The 14,281-nt window shown below is 47.3% G+C and overlaps 1 protein-coding gene across 1 annotated transcript in view; it reads left to right on the forward strand.

Moving 5' to 3' along the window:
- Positions 1–14,281, forward strand: part of LOC118381325 (talin-2-like) — a 146,772-nt gene that overhangs the window by 44,545 nt on the left and 87,946 nt on the right. Inside the window, exon 2 of the mRNA XM_052485071.1 lies at positions 14,097–14,264. Within this exon, the coding sequence (XP_052341031.1) occupies positions 14,129–14,264 (136 nt within the window). The 5' untranslated portion in view covers positions 14,097–14,128. The remainder of the gene's footprint in view (positions 1–14,096; positions 14,265–14,281) is intronic.

Consider the following 14,281-nt stretch of genomic DNA (forward strand, 5'->3'; position numbering starts at 1 on the left):
CCAAGAAGACAGTGAATGTTCCTGAGTGGCTGAGTTACAGTTTTGAAAATCTATGGCAAGACCTGAAAAAGGTTTGTCTGGCAATGATCAACAACTAGAGCTTGAAGAATTTTGAAAAGAATAATGGGGAAATGTTGCACAATCCATGTTTTGAAATCTCTTAGACTCACCCAGAAAGACTCACAGCTGTCATCACTGCTTAAGGTGCTTCTACAAAGTATTGACTCAGGGGTGGGAATACTTATGTAAATGAGATATTTCTGTTTCAATGTCAAATTCGCAAACATTTCTAAACTTGTTTTCACTGTGTCATTAGGATGCATTGTGTGTAGATGGGTGAGAGAGAAAAAAAGCTATTTAATCCATTTTGAATTCAGGCCGTAACACAACAAAATGTGCAATACCTCTATGGGTATGAATACTTTCTGAAGACACTGTATTTCAGCCTTTTTGATGGAATGTGAAGTGCACCTACAGCTTTAACGCCTACATCCCACCTACACTATTGTCTACAGAACAGACTGGTAGTACTGTTCTTTTGTGAGATATTCCTGTAGGGAAGTCAGTGGTCCCATTTTTTTCCAAAGCAGACGTTCTTGAGGGTCTCAGGAATCCCTCTGTTTGGAAGAGTGTCCCAGGTTGCATCCCAGGGCTCTGATCCCTTTTGATCAGAGCCCTATATCCCCTGGTCAAAAGTAGTGCACTAAATATGGATGTGGTGATATTTGGGACCCTGCACAAAGCAAGCTGTGTGTTCCAGGGAGATTGATGTGTGCTGTATGGAGATGTTTATGCCAAGGCAGGCAGGCAGCAAGGCAGGCAGGCAGAGAGGCAGACTTGACGAACACCCACCCAGAAGCATAGTGGGGTCTGTATAATGACTCACTTCTGAGCTTGGCTCATCTAGTGCTTTAGCTCCTGCTGCCTCCAGCTGACATGGAGATATAGTGGAGTGTGAAGAGGATCTCACACAGGGAGACCAGAAGAGGTGTGTGTGTGTGACTGTTTAGTTATCCACAGTGCTTGCTTACGCAGCATGTTTCAGGAGGTCCAGGGGTGGTAAGTATACATGCTGCTGTCATGTCTGGCTCAGCCCTTCGTTGAGTTGCCGGTTCAGGAGCTGAGATTTATGCCTGATGCCTTTTACTTCCTGTTGTTGTTGTCCTTTCAAAAAGCTTTCACATCCTTCTCATGACTGCAGGGAAACAGTCTAAGCTGGTGGAACAGAAACATGAAAACCAACTGTTCTCTGTCCCTGAAAAGCCCCTCACAAGGGATTTTACCAGACATGACTAGTAATCAGACTACATGTATGCAAAACTACATCATAAAACCCACGGTTGGCCTGTCATTTGATATCTACACCTGACATCATAGGGGACTCCCTATTCATGTTTCCCTGCGTTGTAGCTGTGTTTGATCGTGTTCCTCCTTGTGCTTAATGTGCTAAATGTTGTGGGGGGAGAGTTGTGTGGGTGAGTGACCTCCTGGTTCTGTATAGGGGTGTTTGGTCTTGGAGAGAATGTGTCATTCAGTATCTGCAGGGTATATTTTACTCACTCACTGATCCAAGCTGACTGCCTTGCCTTTTTGATGTGGTTCTACTGCCTCCACTGACAGAGGAGAATCAACTTATTGTCGATCTGGGACTGTTGCTGTGTGGGTACGTTGACTGTTGCTGTGTGGGTACGTTGACTGTTGCTGTGTGGGTACGTTGACTGTTGCTGTGTGGGTACGTTGACTGTTGCTGTGTGGGTACGTTGACTGTTGCTGTGTGGGTACGTTGACTGTTGCTGTGTGGGTACATTGACTGTTGCTGTGTGGGTACATTGACTGTTGCTGTGTGGGTACGTTGACTGTTGCTGTGTGGGTACGTTGACTGTTGCTGTGTGGGTACGTTGACTGTTGCTGTGTGGGTACGTTGACTGTGTGTAGCTGGTCCCCCTCTCCTTTGTTTTGAAAATGTCAGGGCAAAGATTACTGCAAGCAGTTTATGTAACTATGGCGACCCATGACTGAACAGACATGTTGGCGATGTGAGCTGTCAGTAGCCATCAGGTCGCAGGTAGGAGCGAGAGGAGTAGGAGACTAGGGGGTAGATTCCAAGTATTTTGTTGGACCGGGAGAGGCTAAGCTGGTCCTAGATATGTGCCAGCAGGAAGGCAGCCTTGGCTACATGGAGCGTCCAGAGACACTGGGTTGAGAAGATGAGAGAGGCTGTAACCAATAAGTTGATAGATGAGGCTGGAGATGGCCTCTGTCATGCTCCTTCTCTAGTTACCCTTCAGCAGGTCTGTCTGGGGTCAGAGGCTCCTCTCCTCTCTGGGTGAAACCTTACATCTGTGTTTAATGCTGCTGCCTACTGACACAGACCTCCTGACCCAACACACACACACACACACACACATACACACACAATTCTGTGTTTGTGTATTGGAGAGAATCCAGATGCCGTGCTAATGAGATACATGTGAACTTGATAAATCGCCAAGTAAACCAGGCAGCAGGGACACACCACCTAACTACTGCAACGGTGTGTGTGTCTTTTGATTGTATATAGTAGGTTTGCATGTGTGATACCCAGGCACTAAAGCACTGGCATACTGTCTCTCTACCACACATACAGTCCTGGTCCTCACACACCGACCACCCTTTGGTGTTTCTTAGGACTTTTAATACACAATTCTATACACAAGCACAAGTAGGCCTGTGTCTACACATCAAACTAACATGGCCCATCCTGTTTAGTCTGAGAAACTCATGTTTCTGTAATCATTCATGTGGGGACTGGCTGCATGGAGAAGATGGTCTGACATCACTAACCTATTTATTATCCACAGGCACTCCATGTAAAACGGATGGATCGTAGTCTGCTACATGCTCCGGGGATGCATTAGAACCTGTAGTCTCAGTTTATCAAGAAGATATTTAAGAAGTCTACTGCGTCTCACTGTTAGCTTCGCACCAGATGTTGCTCTCTGAGTCGTTCTTTTTACCACATCTTTCTCCCCAAACAAATCCATCTCACTTGCAGCAGGCTAATTTGAGTTCATCATGATTGAATGTAGAATTGGCCGTAGGGATGACATTTTTGCCAAATGCAACTTGATCAAATCTGAGGCAGATGTGATTCTATTCCAACCTTCATTGTGTTATCCTGAGGCCATGTGCTGTTGTAGAGTCAGCTTGACGTTCATAAGATGAGGCTATATTGTATTGCTGGACACACACACACACAGTATTGTATTTGTACCACATTGATGTATTGAATGTCCATCCCAGTGGCCCTCCAGTATTGTAATCTCCTATTGGATTGGAGACCATGTTACAGTAACCAGGCCTGGGGATTCCCAGCAGGACCAGGCTCATTCATTGATCTATTGAATTACATGGTCTCTTTCTATATACTCTCCTCCTTTCTCTCCCTATTTCTCGCTCTCCTCCTGTCTCTCTCGCTCTCTCCCTCTTTCCATGCTCTAATCTTTTTCTCTTTCTCTGTCCATCCCTCTCTCTTCTCTATCCATCCCTCTCCTCTGTCCATCCCTCTCTCTCCTCTGTCCATCCCTCTCTCTTCTCTATCCATCCCTCTCCTCTGTTCGTCCCTCTCTCCTCTGTCCATCCCTCTCCTCTGTCCATCCCTCTCCTCTGTCCATCCCTCTCTCTTCTCTGTCCATCCCTCTCTCTTCTCTATCCATCCCTCTCCTCTGTCCATCCCTCTCTCCTCTCTGTCCATCCCTCTCTCCTCTCTGTCCATCCCTCTCTCCTCTCTGTCCATCCCTCTCTCCTCTCTGTCCATCCCTCTCTCTTCTCTATCCATCCCTCTCCTCTGTCCATCCCTCTCCTCTGTCCATCCCTCTCTCCTCTCTGTCCATCCCTCTCTCCTCTGTCCATCCCTGTCTCCTCTCTGTCCATCCCTCTCTCTTCTCTGTCCATCCCTCTCTCTTCTCTGTCCATCCCTCTCTCTTCTCTATCCATCCCTCTCCTCTGTCCATCCCTCTCTCTTCTCTATCCATCCCTCTCCTCTGTCCATCCCTCTCTCTTCTCTATCCATCCCTCTTCTCTATCCATCCCTCTCCTTTGTCCATCCCTCTCTCCTCTCTGTCCATCCCTCTCTCCTCTCTGTCCATCCCTCTCTCCTCTCTGTCCATCCCTCTCTCTTCTCTGTCCATACCTCTCTCTTCTCTGTCCATACCTCTCTCTTCTCTATCCATCCCTCTCCTCTGTCCATCCCTCTCTTCTCTATCCATCCCTCTGCTCTGTCCATCCCTCTCCTCTGTCCATCCCTCTCCTCCATCCCTCTCTCCTCTCTGTCCATCCCTCTCTCCTCTCTGTCCATCCCTCTCTCCTCTCTGTCCATCCCTCTCTCCTCTCTGTCCATCCCTCTCTCCTCTCTGTCCATCCCTCTCTCTTCTCTGTCCATCCCTCTCTCTCCTCTGTCCATCCCTCTCTCCTCTCTGTCCATCCCTCTCTCCTCTCTGTCCATCCCTCTCTCCTCTCTGTCCATCCCTCTCTCCTCTCTGTCCATCCCTCTCTCCTCTCTGTCCATCCCTCTCTCCTCTCTGTCCATCCCTCTCTCCTCTCTGTCCATCCCTCATCTCTCTCTGTCCATCCCTCTCTGTCCATTCTCTGTCCATCCCTCTCTCCTCTCTGTCCATCCCTCTCTCCTCTCTGTCCATCCCTCTCTCCTCTCTGTCCATCCCTCTCTCCTCCTCTGTCCATCCCTCTCTCCTCTCTGTCCATCCCTCTCTCCTCTCTGTCCATCCCTCTCTCCTCTCTGTCCATCCCTCTCTCCTCTCTGTCCATCCCTCTCTCCTCTCTGTCCATCCCTCTCTCCTCTCTGTCCATCCCTCTCTCCTCTCTGTCCATCCCTCTCTCTCTCTATCCATCCCCTCTCTTCTCTATCCATCCCTCTCTTCTCTATCCATCCCTCTTCTCTATCCATCCCTCTGCTCTGTCCATCCCTCTCTCCTCTCTGTCCATCCCTCTCTCTCTCTGTCCATCCCTCTCTCCCTCTCTGTCCATCTCCCTCTCTCTTCTCTGTCCATACCTCTCTCCTCTGTCCATACCTCTCTCTTCTCTATCCATCCCTCTCCTCTGTCCATCCCTCTGCTCTGTCCATCCCTCTCTCCTCTCTGTCCATCCCTCTCTCCTCTCTGTCCATCCCTCTCTCCTCTCTGTCCATCCCTCTCTCCTCTCTATCCATCCCTCTCTCCTCTCTGTCCATCCCTCTCTCTTCTCTATCCATCCCTCTCCTCTGTCCATCCCTCTTCTCTATCCATCCCTCTGCTCTGTCCATCCCTCTCTCCTCTCTGTCCATCCCTCTCTCTTCTCTGTCCATACCTCTCTCCTCTGTCCATACCTCTCTCTTCTCTATCCATCCCTCTCCTCTGTCCATCCCTCTGCTCTGTCCATCCCTCTCTCCTCTCTGTCCATCCCTCTCTCCTCTCTGTCCATCCCTCTCTCCTCTCTGTCCATCCCTCTCTCTTCTCTATCCATCCCTCTCCTCTGTCCATCCCTCTCCTCTGTCCATCCCTCTCCTCTGTCCATCCCTCTCTCCTCTCTGTCCATCCCTCTCTCCTCTCTGTCCATCCCTCTGTCCATCCCTCTCTCTCTGTCCATCCCTCTGTATCTCTTCTCTCCATCCCCATCCCATCCCTCTCTCCTCTCTGTCCATCCCTCTCTCCTCTGTCCATCCCTCTCCTCTCTGTCCATCCCTCTCTCTTCTCTGTCCATCCTCTGTCCATCCTCTCTCCTCTGTCCATCCTCTCTCCTCTCTGTCCATCCATCTTCTCTGTCCATCCCTCTCTCTTCTCTATCCATCCCTCTCTCTATCCATCCCTCTCCTCTGTCCATCCCTCTCTCCTCTCTGTCCATCCCTCTGTCCATCCCTCTCCTCTCTGTCCATCCCTCTCTCTTCTCTGTCCATCCCTCTCTTCTCTATCCATCCCTCTCCTCTGTCCATCCCTCTGTCCATCCCATCCCTCTCTCTCTGTCCATCCCTCTCTTCTATCTATCCATCCTCTCTGTCCATCCCTCTCTCCTCTCTGTCCATCCCTCTCTCCTCTCTGTCCATCCCTCTCTCCTCTCTGTCCATCCCTCTCTCCTCTCTGTCCATCCCTCTCTCTTCTCTATCCATCCCTCTCCTCTGTCCATCCCTCTCTCCTCTCTGTCCATCCCTCTCTCCTCTCTGTCCATCCCTCTCTCTTCTCTATCCATCCCTCTCCTCTGTCCATCCCTCTCTCCTCTCTGTCCATCCCTCTCTCCTCTCTGTCCATCCCTCTCTCTTCTCTGTCCATCCCTCTCTTCTCTGTCCATCCCTCTCTCTTCTCTGTCCATCCCTCTCTCTTCTCTGTCCATCCCTCTCTCTTCTCTGTCCATCCCTCTCTCTTCTCTGTCCATCCCTCTCCTCTGTCCATCCCTCTCTCTCCTCTGTCCATCCCTCTCTCTCCTCTGTCCATCCCTCTCTCTCCTCTGTCCATCCCTCTCTCTCCTCTGTCCATCCCTCTCTCTCCTCTGTCCATCCCTCTCTCTCCTCTGTCCATCCCTCTCTCTCCTCTGTCCATCCCTCTCTCTCCTCTGTCCATCCCTCTCTCACTCCTGCTAAAGGAAGTGGTTCAGAATTCACCTTAGGTTGTTTTCCTTACAATGTTTTGTTGTTGACCTGAAGTATGCTTCCGCTACTAGTCTGCTTTCAGATACTATTCTGATCTCCTTTATTAGACATTGAGATGTATGATAAATGTGAATCAGGTGTGAGGCTGTGTGCGCACAAGAGGGTCTTTCTCCTCTCTCTATCAGACCGCTTGGCTGGAGGTGACCTTGGTACTGCTGAACAGGCAGAGGTGTTTGCCTTTGTACCTGTCTCTGCCTGCCTGCCTTGGGTGGCTGCAGCCCGTATTGACTGGTGTTAATCGAATGGATGTGGTCTGGAGGACAGGACAAATGACAGGTGGCTATAGAGGTGATGTCACAGTAGCAGGAAGTCAGACATGGATATGGGGTCATCTGGAAGCCAAGGGCTTAGCCTTTCTCACATAGACCATAAACACCACCCCATTTACTCCCCGACGCGGATCCTGTGTTCTGCCTTACAAACATGACAACGGAATGGATCCCATGCAGCGACCCCAAAAAAAAACGACTCCGAAAAAGAGGGAAACGAGGCGGTCTTCTGGTCAGACTCCGGAGACGGGCACACCGTGCACCACTCCCTAGCATTCTTCTCGCCAATGTCCAGTCTCTTGACAACAAGGTTGATGAAATCCAAGCAAGGGTAGCATTCCAGAGGGACATCAGAGACTGTAACGTTCTTTGCTTCACGGAAACATGGCTCACTGGAGAGACGCTATCAGAGGCTGTGCAGCCAACGGGTTTCTCCACGCATCGCGCCAACAGAAACAAACATCTTTCTGGTAAGAAGAGGGGCGGGGGCGTATGCCTTATGACTAACGAGACATGGTGTGATGAAATAAACATACAGGAACTCAAATCCTTCTGTTCACCTGATTTAGAATTCCTCACAATCAAATGTAGACCGCATTATCTACCAAGAGAATTCACTTCGATTATAATCACAGCTGTATATATCCCCCCCCAAGCAGACACATCGATGGCTCTGAACAAACTTTATTTGACTCTTTGCAAACTGGAAACCATTTATCCGGAGGCTGCATTCATTGTAGCTGGGGATTTTAACAAGGCTAATCTGAAAACAAGACTCCCTAAATTTTATCAGCATATCGATTGCGCAACCAGGGGTGGAAAAACCTTGGATCATTGTTACTCTAACTTCCGCGACGCATATAAGGCCCTGCCCCGCCCTCCTTTCGGAAAAGCTGACCACGACTCCATTTTGTTGATCCCTGCCTACAGACAGAAACTAAAACAAGAGGCTCCCACGCTGAGGTCTGTCCAACGCTGGTCCGACCAATCTGATTCCACACTCCAAGACTGCTTCCATCACGTGGACTGGGATATGTTTCGTATTGCGTCAGATAACAATATTGACGAATACGCTGATTCGGTGTGCGAGTTAATTCGAACGTGCGTTGAAGATGTCGTTCCCATAGCAACGATTAAATCATTCCCTAACCAGAAACCGTGGATTGATGGCAGCATTCGCGTGAAACTGAAAGCGCGAACCACTGCTTTTAATCAGGGCAAGGTGTCTGGTAACATGACCGAATACAAACAGTGCAGCTATTCCCTCCGCAAGGCAATCAAACAAGCTAAGCGTCAGTACAAAGACAAAGTAGAATCTCAATTCAACGGCTCAGACACAAGAGGCATGTAGCAGGGACTACAGTCAATCACGGACTACAAGAAGAAATCCAGCCCCGTCACGGACCAGGATGTCTTGCTCCCAGGCAGACTAAATAACTTTTTTGCCCGCTTTGAGGACAATACAGTGCCACTGACACGGCCTGCAACGAAAACATGCGGTCTCTCCTTCACTGCAGCCGAGGTGAGTAAGACATTTAAACGTGTTAACCCTCGCAAAGGCTGCAGGCCCAGACGGCATCCCCAGCCGCGCAGACCAGCTAGCCGGTGTGTTTACGGACATATTCAATCAATCCCTATACCAGTCTGCTGTTCCCACATGCTTCAAGAGGGCCACCATTGTTCCTGTTCCCAAGAAAGCTAAGGTAACTGAGCTAAACGACTACCGCCCCGTAGCACTCACTTCCGTCATCATGAAGTGCTTTTAGAGACTAGTCAAGGACCATATCACCTCCACCCTACCTGACACCCTAGACCCACTCCAATTTGCTTACCGCCCAAATAGGTCCACAGACGATGCAATCTCAACCACACTGCACACTGCCCGAACCCATCTGGACAAGAGGAATACCTATGTGAGAATGCGGTTCATCGACTACAGCTCGGCATTCAACACCATAGTACCCTCCAAGCTCGTCATCAAGCTCGAGACCCTGGGTCTCGACCCCGCCCTGTGCAACTGGGTACTGGACTTCCTGACGGGCCGCCCCCAGGTGGTGAGGGTAGGCAACAACATCTCCTCCCCGCTGATCCTCAACACTGGGGCCCCACAAGGGTGCGTTCTGAGCCCTCTCCTGTACTCCCTGTTCACCCACGACTGCGTGGCCACGCACGCTCCAACTCAATCATCAAGTTTGCGGACGACACAACAGTGGTAGGCTTGATTACCAACAACGACGAGACGGCCTACAGGGAGGAGGTGAGGGCCCTCGGAGTGTGGTGTCAGGAAAATAACCTCACACTCAACGTCAACAAAACTAAGGAGATGATTGTGGACTTCAGGAAACAGCAGAGGGAACACCCCCCTATCCACATCGATGGAACAGTAGTGGAGAGGGTAGCAAGTTTTAAGTTCCTCGGCATACACATCACAGACAAACTGAATTGGTCCACTCACACAGACAGCATCGTGAAGAAGGCGCAGCAGCGCCTCTTCAACCTCAGGAGGCTGAAGAAATTTGGCTTGTCACCAAAAGCACTCACAAACTTCGACAGATGCACAATCGAGAGCATCCTGGCGGGCTGTATCACCGCCTGGTACGGCAACTGCTCCGCCCTCAACCCGTAAGGCTCTCCAGAGGGTAGTGAGGTCTGCACAACGCATCACCGGGGGTAAACTACCTGCCCTCCAGGACACCTACACCACCCGATGTTACAGGAAGGCCATAAAGATCATCAAGGACATCAACCACCCGAGCCACTGCCTGTTCACCCCGCTATCATCCAGAAGGCGAGGTCAGTACAGGTGCATCAAAGCTGGAACCGAGAGACTGAAAAACAGCTTCTATCTCAAGGCCATCAGACTGTTAAACAGCCACCACTAACATTGAGTGGCTGCTGCCAACACACTGACACTGACACTGACTCAACTCCAGCCACTTTAATAATGGGAATTGATGCGAAATGATGTAAATATATCACTAGCCACTTTAAACAATGCTACCTTATATAATGTTACTTATCCTACATTATTCATCTCATATGCATACGTATATACTGTACTCTATATCATCGACTGCATCCTTATGTAATACATGTATCACTAGCCACTTTAACTATGCCACTTTGTTTACATACTCATCTTATATGTATATACTGTACTCGATACCATCTACTGTATCTTGCCTATGCTGCTCTGTACCATCACTCATTCATATATCCTTATGTACATATTCTTTATCCCCTTACACTGTGTATAAGACAGTAGTTTTGGAATTGTTAGTTAGATTACTTATTGGTTATTACTGCATTGTCGGAACTAGAAGCACAAGCATTTCGCTACACTCGCATTAACATCTGCTAACCATGTGTATGTGACAAATACAATTTGATTTGATTTACTGTGACCCTAATCTGAACATGATCATGAAAATCTATGCCATTATTGTACCTTGTCATTTCACTGTACATTGTAGTTTCTATATCCCTTTCTCCCACAGTGGGTTTGCTTTTCAGTGTACTGGAAGGTGTTTCAAAACCTGACGAGATCTCAGCAAATCCTTCCTCGTCTGAGCGAGAGAATAGGAAGGATAGCAGGCTGATGTGGTAATCCATGTTTGATAGCAGGGCATCCTCTCGTTAGCCTGCAGTCATCTCATGCCAAGCATATTCTTATGAGAATGATTTGTATTTATTATTGCAACAATCAAGACCTACTTGTGTAAATGATGAGTGATGGTTGGGTTGTTACTGAGAACATTAATTGTCAGTTCTGTTTGATGCCAGCCATGTAATGCTTAAGGCTCCCTCTGGCAGACCAATAAAGAGAGAGATGTTTCAGTTTATTGCTAGTGAAGGAAAGAGCCAAAGGTTTTTTCTCAAGGCTAGGAAGTGTTCACACTCTAACTTGACTTGTAAAATCCACCAGACTTCAATCAAACTGGATTTGTCACATGACTTTACCGTGAAATACTTACTTACAAGCCCTTAACCAACAATGCCGTTTTAGGCAAAATATTTACTAAATAAACGAAAGTAAAAAATAAAAGGACAACAATAAAATAACAATAACGAGGCTATATAGACTAGAGGTCGACCGATTCTGATTTTTCAACGCCGATACCGATTTATTGGGAGGACCACCGCTCAGACTGCTCTATCAAATCATAGACTTAATTATAATATAGTAACACACAGAAATACGAGCCGTAGGTCATTAATATGATCTAACATGTTAACTATCATTTCTAAAACAGAACGTTAATTCTTTCAGTGAAATACGGAACCCTTCTGTATTTTATCTAACGGGTGGCATCCATAAGTCTAAATATTCCTGTTACATTGAACAACCTTCAATGTTATGTCATAATTATGTTAAATTCTGGCAAATTAATTACGGCCTTTGTTAGGAAGAAATGGTCTTCCCACAGTTCGCAACGAGCCAGGTGGCCCAAACTGCTGCATATACCCTGACTCTGCTTGCACAGAACGCAAGAGAAGTGACACAATTTCCCTTGTTCAAAGAAATTCATGATAGCAGGCAATTTTAACTAAATATGCAGGTTTAAAAATGTATACTTGTATATTGATTTTAAGAAAGGTGTTGATGGTTAGGTACACGTTGGTGCATAGACCATGCTTTTTGTCGCGAATGCGCTTGTTAAATCACCCGTTTGGCGAAATAGACATCAATGACAAATTAACAGGCGCCAGCGTAGCCTAGTGGTCAGAGCGTTGGACTAGTAACCAGAAGGTTGCGAGTTCAAACCCCCGAGCTGACAAGGTACAAATCTGTCGTTCTGCCCCTGAACAGGCAGTTAACCCACTGATCCCAGGCAGTCATTGAAAATAAGAATGTGTTCTTAACTGACTTGCCTGGTTAAATAAAGGTAAAATTAAAATTAAAACAGGCACCGCATCGATTATATGCAACGCAGGACAAGCTAGATAAACTAGTAATATCATCAACCATATGTAGTTAACTAGTGATTATGTTAAGATTGGTTGTTTTTTATAAGATGCTAATGCTAGCTAGCACCTTACTTTGGCTCCTTGCTGCACTCACACAACAGGTAGTCAGCCTGCCACGCAGTCTCCTCGTGGAGTGCAATGTAATCGGTGTCAGAAAATGCGTCCATTCCGAGTAATCGGTCGACCTCTATAGGGGCTACCAGTACATGTAGGTAGGGGTAAGTAAAGTGACTGCATAGATGATAAACAGCAAGGAGCAGCAGCGTAAAAAAAGAACATGAGGCAAAGGGGGTCAATGCAAATAGTCTGGATTGCCATTTGATTAGCTGTTTAGCAGTCTTATGGCTTGGGGGTACAAGCTGTTAAGAAGCCTTTTGGATCTAGACTTGGAACTCTTGTACCGCTTGCCATGTGGTTGCAGAGAGAAGAGTCTGACTAAGGTGGCTGGAGCCTTTGACAATTTTTAGGGCCGTCCTCTGACACTGCCTGGTATAGAGGTCCTGGATGGCAGAAAGCTTGGCCCCAGTGATGTATTGGGCCATTTGCACTACCCTCTGTAGTGCCTTGCGGTCGGAGGCCGAGCAGTTGCCATACCAGGCAGTGATGCATGCAGTCAGGATGCTCTCGATTGTGCAGCAGTAGAACCTTTTGAGGATCTGGGGACCCATGCTAAATCTTTTCAGTCTCCTGAGGGGGGAATAGGTTTTGTCTTGCCCTTTTCATGACTGTCTTGGTGTGCTTGGACCATGATAGTTTGTTGGTGAAGTAGACACCAATGAACTTGAAGCTCTCAACCTGCTCCACTGCAGCCCCATCGATGAGAGTGGGGGACATGCTAGGTCCTCTTTTTCTTGTAGTCCACAATCATCTCCTTTGTCTTGATCACGTTGAGGGAGAGGTTGTTGTCCTAGCAATACATGGCCAGGTCTCTGACCTCCCTATAGGCTGTCTTGTTGTTGTTGGGCATCATTCACAAATGATAATATATCATTCACAAGCTAATGTTGTCATCCATCTGACTATTCTTGATTTAATCTTGTCTTTACATATACTAAATAACATATGTGTGACATTTGTATTGATTTAGAATGGACCATTATCATGCACTCGAAACGGGCAGGGGAAAAATACACGTCACCTATGTACTTAAATAGCTAATGTTCATTTTTTAAATGCCAGCCAGATAGGCCATACTCCTGTTGTAAAGAGAAGCAATGCGCTTAATATTAGGAACGTTGAGAAATAAATATAGTAAGCCTAGCCTATAGAAAGCTGATTGGATCCTCTTTTTAATAGAGGGCACCACTGTTTTCTCATGCAATTGCATAGCCTATAGAAATGTTGCGCAACATGAGCTCATGAAGTGTTTGATTTGATTTTCGATCACATTTGCATTGTCAGAGTGATTGGAAGGACAGTAGAGTGCAGAGTACCAGGCAGTTAGCAAGTTAGGTAAGCTACTAATAGCATCAGCAGCATCAGAGCTTGGAGAAGCATAATTACCATGACTAAACGGTCATGTGGAATTTAACAGCCCTCGTCCTATAGATTGTTGGAGAGTGTTTTCCTAACTTGAGCAGGTTGTTCTGGTCAGTCCAAAGGTTGTATATGCGGTAGGAAATTCTCCCCTTACGCTGTCAAATCAAATTTGATTTGTCACATACACATTTTTAGCATATGTTATTGCAGGTGTAGTGAAATGGCTGTAGGTATATGTCTAGGTATATAGACTGTTGATTAGACTTGAACCCTCTGAGTGTGTACCAACCAGGTGCAGTTATTTCTCCTTGTCAGAGTAATATGCAGGATATGTTCTCTGTCGTCTCCGAGTGGCACATGGCTCATATCTGTCTGTCTGGGTTACAGATAAATAGAGTTTCAGGTTGTTTGAGTGTCTGCCTGCTCAGTGAGACAGACAGATGGTAGTGTTCTTCTCATGTTGTTTATATCCAGATACAGACATGACTTCTGTTTTGACCCCCTTCGTTTTTTCCCAGACAACAGATGGACTGTATTTGAGAACTTGTGAATTTGTCATAGGCTCTAACTCACCAGAATTAATTCTGTGAAATATTACTAATGTGGTGCGATCACGTCTGTCTTGGCGTCATGGAAAATATCTAAGTAGTTGTATTTCCTTTGTTCTCATCCACATCTTATACTGATCTCACCCTCCATTCTCCCAGGTGTAGACATACCCCCCACACCGCCTGCCAAGATGGTGGCCCTGTCCCTGAAGATCTGCATCCGCCAGTGCAACCTGGTGAAGACCATGCAGTTTGAGCCGTCCACGGCCGTCTACGACGCCTGCAGAATCATCAGAGAGAGGGTTCCCGAAGCCCAGACTGGACAAGGTACACTCTCAAGACAC

This window comes from Oncorhynchus keta, chromosome 2, assembly GCF_023373465.1.
Source record: "Oncorhynchus keta strain PuntledgeMale-10-30-2019 chromosome 2, Oket_V2, whole genome shotgun sequence".
In the NCBI taxonomy this organism is placed as follows: Eukaryota; Metazoa; Chordata; class Actinopteri; order Salmoniformes; family Salmonidae; genus Oncorhynchus; species Oncorhynchus keta.